The sequence below is a fragment of the Dendropsophus ebraccatus genome, chromosome 4 (assembly GCF_027789765.1).
Source record: "Dendropsophus ebraccatus isolate aDenEbr1 chromosome 4, aDenEbr1.pat, whole genome shotgun sequence".
Taxonomy (NCBI): Eukaryota; Metazoa; Chordata; class Amphibia; order Anura; family Hylidae; genus Dendropsophus; species Dendropsophus ebraccatus.
The window spans coordinates 88100196-88111973 of record NC_091457.1 but is presented as its reverse complement, the minus strand read 5'-3'; the positions used below and the strand labels follow the sequence as shown (position 1 = coordinate 88111973).

The following is an 11778-nucleotide window of genomic DNA, read 5'->3' as shown; positions in this document are numbered from 1 at the left end:
GCTTGTAAAGGGTTAACAGACCATGAAAGCAGCTGATTCATCATACCAGCTAAGAAATATTTGACTATTTGCCTTTTTGTCACAAGTTTGGTTTTTATTCTATTGAAAAGAGGAACAATTATCCTATCCAGGGACCACGATGTACATCATAGCGCAGACTGTACAGGACCTGTGGTGACATCATAGTCACATGTTAAGGTCCTTCAGTATGTTCTCTAATGTTCCTGAATTGTCTCCTGGCTACCGCCAAAAACTGGCTTGTTATAATCTGCAACTGAGGGAAATGTCAGTTTTCATTTACTTAAAAATTTTGTTCACAGATTATTGTCCCTGTGACATGCAGCCTTGTCCTAGCATCACATGATCTGGGAGACTTCTGTCCACCACAATACTGAAATACTCTGTGCTGCTGAGGACCCTGCTCCTTCCACTGTGGAGTAGTCTATGACTGCCCAATTGTCTTTATTTCTATTCAAAAATCATGACACTGGTAAAGGCCCTATTACACCAACCGATTATCAGCCGCATATGGCCGATTGGTGTAATAGCTAGTGTTAAAAGGCAAGAATCAGCCAACATAAGCGATGTTGGCTGATCGTTGTCTTTCAACACACTGAAAGCAAACTATGGCGATAGCTGCTTTCCTTTATGGGCTACCCAGACAATCCGAAGATCACCCAGACAGCCCCCCGCAGCTACTTGCGCCACCCCTTCCCCACTTCCTCTCAGTGGGTGTAGTAGCGCCAGCAGCAAGATGGGAACGAGGAGCAAGTGAGTGCTGACTTGACAGGTCAGTGCTCACTTGCTCCCAAAAATCAGGCTGTACAATAGGCCATTAAGTTACAGCTTATTTCCTTTCTTAGGGGTAGAAAGACCAGAGACCTTGGTTGATTTGCTTGATGACCTTTTACTTCATTACTTCATGTAGTTATAGTAATGACCTGTTTCACTAGCTGTCATCTCTTTTTTTTCGTTATGCAATAAATCAGTAAGTGACATTCTATGTAGCATTTACTCAACAATTTTTCTATATGGCAGACTGTATAAGTTAATACATTACACATAGGATACATTAGGGTATGTTATATCACACTAGTGTTATAAGTATCATTCATCATCTATAGGTCTACAAAATATCAAAACGTTAACACCTTCAGTGCTACGCTTTACAGGGATAAGTTGAGTGGTATGACCAATCTTATATATTAGCTATATTGTCCAATAATGATGTCATTGATGAGTGTAGAATATTTTTGTAAGTAGACTGGACTGGCAGTATAGACCACCACAGAGCCATTATGGGAATATTTAAAGGAAACTTGCCATTATTGGCAGAAACAGTGGCCAAGTATACCCATTGTTTTTCACATTTGTACACTTAGAGCTTTTGTTTATTTTGGCCCAATCCTGTCCTGATTAACCATTTATCTGACCATGCAGATTTAGATTAAGGATTTGGATTAAAAGGGATAGTCTTTGAAGCAAGTCCTCCTCAGGTCTGTATTCGAAAGTATCTTTTCATAAGTTTGACGACCAGACTTAAGGCAATCATTCAATTAGACCTGTCCTATCAAATGTTTCGCCAAACTACCATAATCAAAAAAGTAGAAAAATAATGTTTTTAATGTCTCTTTTTGATGTCTTTATCACGTTCATCAGTTTTACAACATACTAATTCTGGAAAGCTAACTTATGTGAAGGTATAAATAGTGTCTTTTAATCCTGAATTGTGTCAAGTGAAGAATGTTCAAGACATAAAAATAATATTGAAAAATCAGTCATGGAATGCTGACCATGAGGATGAGTAAAAGTCTTCATTGGAAATAATCTCGTTCTTGTCTTCATCGCTGTCTTCATCACTTGAAGGTTCATATTCTGGCATTTCTCTTTGGATCTCACGAGCTTGCCTCTTTTCATCTTCCTCAGCTATTTTATCAGACATCAGCTTTCGATGGCAAAGGGAACAGACTCTTAAGGGCTTCGAAGATAAGGACCTGATCACAAACTTGTGTTGAGAACAATCCCGACATACAACAAACCCACAGTTGCGACAATGGTGCCTACGATTTAATGTTGTAAACTTTGTTTTGGTGCATCTCATACATATATCAGTTGCTTTGTCTGGTATCCAAGGTGCTGCATGTTTAGTGGATGGTCGTCTTCCAGTCTTGGCCAAGAGCCTACTGGAACACTCCTTTATGTGACTGATCCACTCTTCCCTTTCAGTGTAAGAAGCAGCACAAACCACAAATGACTTCTTGGAGGTCTTCAGCATCCACCGATTCCTCATTTCTCCATTGTCAGGAAGTTTCTCAGTGGTCACATCTTCTAAAGGAATAATGTGCTGGCAACTGTACTTAACTTTATTTATCACAATGGTTCCATAAACAAGGATATCACTAAAGAGAAAGAATACTCTTGGCTTAGGCTTTTTCCGACACTCTTTGGTCAATACCCCTTCTCCTACGAGGACTCTTCCTGGGAGAGCAAGAGGCTGGCCTGCAGCACCAAAATATGTTTCCACAGTTGCTATCCTTTGGGAGTTGATCTCTGTGTATGCAAGATGATCCACCATGTTGCCAAAGATACCTGAAAAATACAAAGATTTACAGACCTTTATAGAACAAGTTGTGAGACCTTTTCACAATGTATTGATTTGCAATTTCATCAACTTTTTATCAACAGATGATAGGGGCTAACCATCCATTACTTTGCCCATTGGGGTTGTGACCCAACATTCCTTACACCCTAAATGTTATGAATCCGCATTGTTGTTGTACGTCAACCATTAAACCAGAAAGGTTCTGGATTATAGAGGAGATCCATCAAAGATTGCTTAGGACATTCCATAGTGAAGAGAGTATAAGTACTATCCAAGGAAGTTTACATGTAGGTTGATGGAGCATTCTGCATCTACTTCTATTATTAGAAGGTTATTGGTACTGACCTGGTTTAACCTGCAATTACCGTCTCAACCACATGGCAATATGTATCACACAAGGGTGTCTAAATTTTATAAAGGCTCCTGGGTATGAAGGTGTGTCATGGCATGAACCAGCACCAGCATGAGATGAAAGGGGGGGTAGAGAAGCATTTAACTGCTATGAAGTCCCATCTGCTTTATGTATGCTATAGCTTGCATACAAGGATCTTTAGTTGCTGTGATGCAATATATTATAATACTACTCTGTGGATAACTAAGAGGGAGGGATCCTATTAAGTAACACTGTGGTAAAGTTGTGAAATAGTTTCCCTATGACCAAAACAGTACAACTAAATATACATGAGGCATACAGTTTGTGGCCTGGCAGCAAAAACAGATTATTATGGGGGATGGGTAATTGTCCAGCAGTAAGCACTAAAGATCATGAGCAGCTGGTACCAGTCATATCATAGTAAAGACCTGTTCGGAGGGTCTCAAGTAGTAATTATAGGGCCAAGGAGGATTCTGGACTTCCTCATCCCAAACACTACAGTCAACATCTTCATAGCCTGAAAAGGCAGGTAACAGAGATCAGTAGCTCTGCTATGAGCAGACATGTCAGGTTTTGTTCACACACCATCTCTTTTTGGATGCCTTGACAGCTGTCTTTTAGGGAGTCCGTCATTTTGAGTCTAAAAAACGTCTGTTATTTCATAATAATGGCCGTGATTGTACAAAAAACAGCCGTTATTATGAAATAACAGCCGTTATTTGGGCTTATAATGATGGTGGTTCTAAAAGATGGCCGTCTGAAGGCCAAAAACAGACAGTGTGTGAATACAGCATAAGACTGATGCATAAATGATTGCAGGAAAGAAGGGTTGGTGACAGAATGTCACTACCAGTACTTAGCAGTAATAAGTTCTTTATTCCAATAAAGTAATAAAGTTCTTTATTCCAATATGCTCCAACAGGTGATATTTCCGCTGCATCATACAACCTTTATCAAGCAAGCATTGTGTAGTGGAAATGTTGGAGCATACTGGAATAAGGAAACTGCACTACTGATACATATTGGTAGTCTTAGTGCTGTTACCACCTATCTTTCCTGCAATTAGGTGTGCCAGCTTCTCTACTTTGCCTTGGCGTATATTGTATATTGTACTTTTCCTGTCATTTATTGTGTTTTATAGCAGGCACTATTTGCAGACATTAAAGGAGTTAAAAGTTTAACTAAATTGCAACATATGCAGAACATAAACTGAAAGCCATAAGTGTTGCTTGAGGGTTGGAGTAAGGAAGTAAGATGTGTCTGTTTGACTGAAGCTAAGAAGGTGGTTTACCCCAAAGCTAGAGAAGGCTGCGGAGGAAGTGTATTATTGGAGGTTATATCATTATTTATATAGTCTATAGTTTGGGGCTTAACCTCTTATACCAAAAATTCAGAGCATGTTTCCTTGTAATAAAGGGAAGTAATAGGGCAGCATGAAATTCTATTCTTCCACTAAATATGATAAACACTGCAGAACCCTAACATATCCCATTGCAACTAAATATGGTTTATTGCTGTTGTTATCTGTCAAAAGATGAATCTAGCAGAGTGTTGTGGCTTTCATTATAAAAAGATCTGAAAGAGCTGAATTGAGTAATAGGTCCCTGTTTGCCAAGTCCTCACAAAACTCAATCAGTTGTGTGGCCCTTTCACATAAACAATCATCAGATTGTTTGTGCAGCCTGTTAAATCCATCATTGTGGGCTGCACATGAACTGGGCACTCTGTATCAGTAGTACTGTTTCAGCAGCAGTGCTTGATCAGGGCCAAGGAGGAAGGATCAAGGCTTGGACAGCCCTGCAGTTTCTGACAGTAAAATTGCTGGCAGCAGAGTCCTGTGTCACTCCTTTCTGCTGCCATTTTATAAATAGTATTGTCAATAAAAATTATTATTAACAAAATAATATAACTTTATTAAAGCTATATTTTTTTTTTCTCCCCAGAACAGCCCTTTAACATTAAACTGTATTTTGTCTGGGGATTTTTAGCACTGCCATTTGAAATGGAGCACACCTGGAGATGGAATACAGAGGTATTAGCATGTAGACAGACCCTCTTATAATGTGGTATGCCTCAAGGAAGGTCTGACTCAGAAATTCAAACAACACCAAAGAGTGTCATGTTCTTCCCCTGGGCCCTGCTGTAAGGATAACTTGGTTTATTACTTCTTTCAGGCAGTACAGTTACACTGCATACATAGAGAGGGTGGACCCAGTAACTTGTGGATTATCCTAGCAATAACATGGCATTGTAGTACTGGGGTACTGCATGATACCACCCAATCAATAAGGCATCCTATCTATAGGGGGTTCGCCATTGCCATAACATGACTGTGTTAGCAGTACTAGGTTTGTAAGTTTGCATGGAACATTCCTACACTCATATCCTGCCTGGAGAGGGGTCAACCAGTACAGGCTTGTCTACTTCCCTGCCACATCAGCTATGTATTCAGCCAGTGAGCCCCCATCCCATGCTAGTTACATTTTACATCTTCCTATAATGCAGACATTCCTTCCAGGGTCTGGGAACGTTGCCTGACCGCTAAACAAAACAAAAGAATTATTTTTTTTCTTTTTCAGCAGCAAATTTTCCCCTTCTTCCATAGAATTTCTTCCAGGCCAGGATTTAACCCATTCTAATTTATAAAGAAATGTATGGCTTATAGGGTCCAAATGCATCGGCAAGGAGTATTTATGATCTTCACATTATTTTTCATTAGACATTAGACCTCATTAGACATTTTCTCTGTTTATTATTACCAATGTCACATCTATCTGTCTATCAATCTATGTCATAACTATTGATCAATGTCATATGAATGTATGTACAGTATATATCTATGCATGCATGTGGACATCTATGTCATATCTATGTCTGCATATATGTATGAAGTGAACCTATCTATTCATGACTGTCCATCTAATATCTCTCGACCTATACATGTCTGTATTTATGTTGCATCAATGCATATGTCAATAAATCTATGTCATACTTATCTTACTGTATTTGTATGTTTATATCAATTTCATATCTATCAATCTAAGTAGTATCTATATATGTATCTAACTAACTAACTAACTATGTATGGTATGTACTTCTGTATCTATAGAGCCAATAACAAAGACTTTTGGTTATTTCTTAGAACTCCTCCCTTTCTGAAACTTCCAAACCTTCCCCTGAACTCTGGAGACCTAGTTTGTATACAAACAAAGACAAAATATTTCCCATAAGTAGAATGACGTAATGGAAAAAAAAAAAGTTCAGTATAATCTGGGGTCATGGTGGAACATGGGATGACCTAGGGCAAGACCAAACCTATGTAGTCCCAAATGGCTCTGCTGTTATTCTGGCAAACTAACGACTTGCCTAAAAAATAATTGACACCTGGCTGATATAAACCACGATTCATCTCTCCTATACATGCGGCTCTTCCTACAGCAGAAACAGCAGTTATAAATAAGTGGGATTTGAAGATTATCTAATGTCTGCATATGACTAAAGTGATTGAAATTTAAAGGGATTGTACACTTTGGTCTACAGAAGCAAATGAGCGCTGATCAGCGACATTGACGCTTGTTTTGCAGTGCCTTCAGAAATCACGATCAATCCTGCTGCTGGGCCGCACAAATGATCCCTGTATTGTTCATGTGGCCATTTAAACATATTGCTGTTAGCCATGCAACCCACAGGGAGATGTGTGGCTGATAGCAATATATTTTAGCACAGCCCAAAAGAGGCAATTAGCCACAGATCAAGCGTTTTCCCTCTCTTCAGCTGATCGTTGACACTCTTACACAGGACGATTACTAGCCAAAGGAGCATTTCTTGCTACGTTCCCTGCCAATAATTGGCTTGTGTAAAAGTTCCCCTACTCACTTTGGGTGGAGTCTTTCTCACATGGTGTCTTGCAGTCTTGTTTGCATTTTTTTTGTAATGTGACACTTAAGAGGACCAATCAATACAATTGTGCTGATATGGCTCCCAGCAGCACAGTATAGATTTACTATGCAGCTCTCTGAGCACTACCAGTTGCGGCTAAAGCAGTAGCTTAACCAAGGGGAAAAAGACGTTTTATTACAACGCGCGAGGCCAGGAGAGGGGGGGCCGTGACTAGTCACAGCTCTCCGCCTTTCAGCAGGCTCTGTGAAGATGATTGACAGGCAGGGAGACCTGTTAGTGGCCTCTCTGCCGGTCACTTATGCCCACACTGCACGCTGACAGGTAGAGAGCCGTGACTAGTCATAGGCAGCTCCCCGCTCAGATGACTAGTTCCCCCCCCCCTCTTTCAGCCTTGCGCAGTGTAATAAAACTACTTTTCCCCCTTGTAAAGCTACCACTGCAGACACAGCTGGTGTGCTCCGCAAGCTGCACAGTAGACCTATACTGTGCTGCTGGGAATCATATCAGCACTATTGAGCTCACTGGTTCACCTTAAATATGCTGACTAGATCTAACACTGCAGTGGCCACCCCTACCCTTTCATGTACACACAATAGAGGAAATGAGGCATTAAGCAATTCTCATTGAAATCAGTGGACTGTCCATGCAATGTTCAAGACATGTTGGGTTCATTTACTCAAAATTATGAGGCTCATTTCCCTGGTCATACAGTTTAGATAGCTGTTATCAGAACAATGGTATGGCTCTTTCCCAATCCCACATACACATTAGGCTGCACATACATGTATTCTAAATAGGGGGAGTAAAGTGGGCTACTGTGAGACACCACTGGCAGCAAGTAACCTCCCTTCTGAACAAAAGCATAGGATATGCCAAAATCTAACTACCCGATCTTCCCTCCTCTGTTCTTAACATATGCCATTGGGGAAACTCACAAGGCCCCTGTATATTTTAGATGTTTATCCAGTCCTGCTGAAACTTGTTAATTTAAAAGGAACCTGTCATCACTTTCATGCTGCTTAAACCTACAGTGATTGGGGCGGTCCCTCTGTAACTTCTGTCTGGCCCACCAGCCTTGAATGACAAATCCCTCCCTATCTCTCCCTAACAGGGCAAGTGAGGCAGGGAGAAGCTTCAAGGGGCTGCCCTGATGACTTGTGGTTCAGGCAGAATGAAAGTGACAGGTTCCTTTTTATATTTATGTCCAGCTTGTTAATATGTAGCAATTTTTTTTCCTTTGGATGTTCATTTGCTTTAGTTTCTACACTGAGCTTTCACCTATTCATAGCTGCATGCCTGCATGTCAATGTGAAGGACAGAGGAGGGAAACTCATAACTTAAAAATATCTAGTGCATCCTAAAAAAAAAAATTCTGCTATAGAGTTGTAGTAAGAATTACGTACTATATTGGCTAGCTGAACAAAAGCTGAATAAAAAAAATAAAATAATAATATGAATAAACATAGAAATAATCCTCTTATTACAAGCAGGGTGTGTTTTTTTTCCAGCCATGAGATTATCACTGTAATAGGAACTGTATGTATAAACTGGGACTGTGCTGTGCCAAAACTGCAAGAAAAACAGCCACGTTTTACAGTTCTGCAATGGGTTTCTATAATACCCCATTGGCATTTGCACATAAGCCAGTTTACACACATTGTCACAGCTCTCTCTCTATGTGTACCATACTCCTCCATTCCTCACCACCATATTAACCGTACTATGATCATCTGATTACGATGTAAGATAAATCCCTCCAGATTTATCACTGTTCCGATTCACATACTGTATATTAAAGCACTACTGCACATATTACTGGTTTACTGCAACCAGCCGTTTCCAGCTGTTGTAAGACTACAACTCCCAGCATGTCAGCACATGAATGCTGAGTAAGCTATTGCTGAAGGTTATGTATTCAGACACTTTCTATAGAACTTTAGAAACTTTTCAAAAAGATAAATAGAATTCCACTTACTATTAGGAGTCCTGATCGTGTCCTGGAACTGACTGTACTAGGATCATTCACCACCACACACTCCAATGGCAAGTACTATAGGCGCAAGTTTATGTACCCTGATCTTTTGTCTGTCTCGCCTGATACTAGGCTGTCCTTGACTCCTTATAGCAGTGTGCTGGCTGGGGGCATGGTCTTCCCTCTGGTTAATGCTTCCTAATTCTTGCATAAAACTTCTTCAATCCCGCCCACAGTCAGCAGCGCAGCAACATTGTTGAACACCCACAAGTAGTCCTGACCCTTGTCTCATTGGTGTCACGTTTCAGCCTCTGTCTTGTGTTCAGATGACAAATATGTCATATGAGCCTTTGTCTTAAAGTGTAGGCAAAACATGTATATTGGGCAGATATAGTGATCCCACAGAAATTCAGGTCCATTATAGCTGCCTTTTTCTCAAGCTTGATGGGTAAACTCCAGCAATCTGCTGAGGCATGCATGGGGCAATTGTAAGGAATATGAGATCCATATGACTTTCCTTCATAATAGGCACTCACCCATCTCTATTCTTTCCCTACTCCTGACAGCTTACTGGGCAACCTAGGGTAAAGGACAAAGTGCCTCCCAGTGGAAATTAATCTGAGCTACGTTTTACGGTATAATGGGAAAGACATTCAAAATCATATACAGGTTTATTGTATCATTGATGTTAGGACCAGAGCTGACAGGCATGATCCTTCAAAGGGGTGATCCGGGTAACAAAAACATTATTCCTGATGACCCCCCCCTTCCCAATACCGTCCTATGTCTAATATACATATATAACCTTGCACCCTTCGCTTGTTTTTTCTTATTCTTATTCACTCTGGACATCTAAATTAATCATCTCTATGTCCACTCTGACAACACTGAGCTCCCTCTTCCCCCTCCCTTTTTAGACACAGGACATGTGCTCCGATCGCCACCCCCGCTCCGATCGCCCCCGGCGGCCCGGCCACGAGCATACCTTACCTGCTCTGCGTAGCAGGTGTTCGAAATCCCCGGCTCCCCTCTTCAGCCAATCAATGCACTGAAGAGGGGAGCCGGGGATTTCGAACACCTGTTACGCGGAGCAGGTAAGGTATGCTCTTGGCTGGGGCGGCGGGGGTTGCGATCAGAGCGGCGCAACGGGCTGCGGTGACGATCGGGGCGGCGCAAGGGGCTGCGGATGAGCGAGGTGCCGGGCTGCGGATGAGCGGGGGGCCGGGCTGCGGATGAGCGGGGGGGCCGGGCTGCGGATGAGCTGGAGGGCCAGGCTGCGGGCGGGCCGGGCTGCAGGCGCGCGATCTTAAAACGATCGCAAAACAATTTGTCCGTACAATATATCGTACCGTCTAAACGCTGATCGTTATGAAAAAAAAAACGTTACTCCGACATCGTTAATCGTGCGATCGGGCCAATTATCGTCCCGTGTAAACCCAGCATTATGGTGCGTTTACACAGGCAGATTTATCTGACAGATTTTTTAAGCCAAAGCCAGGAACAGACCATAAACAGGGAACAGGTCATAAATAAAGACTGAGATTTCTCCTTTTTTCAAATCCATTCCTGGTTTTGGCTTCCAAAATCTGTTAGATAAATCTGCCTGTGTAAACGCACCATTAAATGTGTCCCTGATCCTAGGTCTCTAACATGAAAAGTTATAGTTCTATCTCTGCTTGCTGTCAGTGAATACAGGTCTATGTACCTGTCCTTGTGTCACAGCCCTGTATATTGTAAGTGTTATGGATGTTCTTGGAGTCTGCATGGAACTGGAATGTTTTCATTCACAGTCAGCAAACAGAGATCTAAACCTACACTACACCCCCAACCCCCGGTAAACAGATGCCTGTTATGCATCACATAGCTACATTTTGGGCGCGTCTGCTCTGCTACATTATCAGCTGGTATGAAATACATATTGGGGTGATGCAAAATAAGTAAAAAAAAAAAACAGTCCTGTGTTTACTGTGCAATAGTAATGACAACAGGGGGCAGGAAAGAAAGCTAAGGGGCGAGTACACAAAAGAACCAATCAGGGAAATGCATGATGGGAAATGTAGTTTCCTGCTCTGCGCCATGTTGGATATAGATTGCCTTTTAGAAAAACTTTTAACTCAGGAATGGCAGCAGCTAGAAAGAGAGAAGATAGCTCAAAATACTCAGAGGCACTTGGTGAGTAAGACCAGCTAGCATTTCATTTTTTAGCTCTTAGGTGGATAACTCCTTTAACCAATAGCAGAGTAAGGGAAACTCCAGCTTATCCACTCCTGACAACCATCTGTGTCTGGATCCACCCTGTTCTTTATTTAATTAATTCAGATATAAATGCTCTAACATCACCTAGATACTACTTCATCCCAACCTGGTTAGCTCCCTTAGGTGCCACCACATCTCACCCTAGTTGGGCTAAATGCTGTTTTATATCACAGTATGGATCAAGTTGTTTTTACATGTGGATAATGATCCTTCAACTCGTAACAAAAATGATAAAAGATGATGAAACAGAGAACAGGAAGGTACCAGTCACTGGGCACATATTCTTATTTACGTCACGTCACCAAAGAGGATGGGATAAACCTTGACTAAAGCATGAAGCCACAGAATGTGATGTTGCTCAAAGCATGGGGGAAGAAAACAACTAAAAGGTGTGAATCATGTGTAATTCATAGAAATTTTCTACAGAATGGAAGAGATTATGGCTTTTCAGGAACTTCACACTAGGGACTTGAAAAAGCTGTTACTAAACATATTAATATCTAAGATTAGTGAAACTATTCTGGCACAGGGGACAGGGGGCCTTACTGATTCAGTCTCTTAGCTACCTAATTCAGGTCAGCGATTAGCAGATCATTTACATTTTAATTAACAATATGGCTCATATTTACACTTTAAATCACATTATTGCATCCAGACTCCTTACTTTGTACATCA

At 41.2% G+C, this 11778-nt stretch overlaps 1 protein-coding gene across 3 annotated transcripts in view; it reads right to left on the bottom strand.

The window, feature by feature from the left end:
- Positions 1-887: 887 nt before the first annotated feature.
- LOC138788392 (ribonuclease P protein subunit p29-like) overlaps positions 888-11778 on the bottom strand; it is a 37597-nt gene continuing 26706 nt past the window's right edge. For 2 of the 3 annotated variants that reach the window (XM_069966209.1, XM_069966210.1), the window contains exon 7: positions 888-2589. In XM_069966209.1, the coding sequence (XP_069822310.1) occupies positions 1775-2589 (815 nt within the window). In that variant the 3' untranslated portion in view covers positions 888-1774. Of the gene's footprint in view, positions 2590-8850; positions 9026-11778 lie in introns of those variants that run through there. The other variant, XM_069966211.1, reaches the window with a different exon arrangement.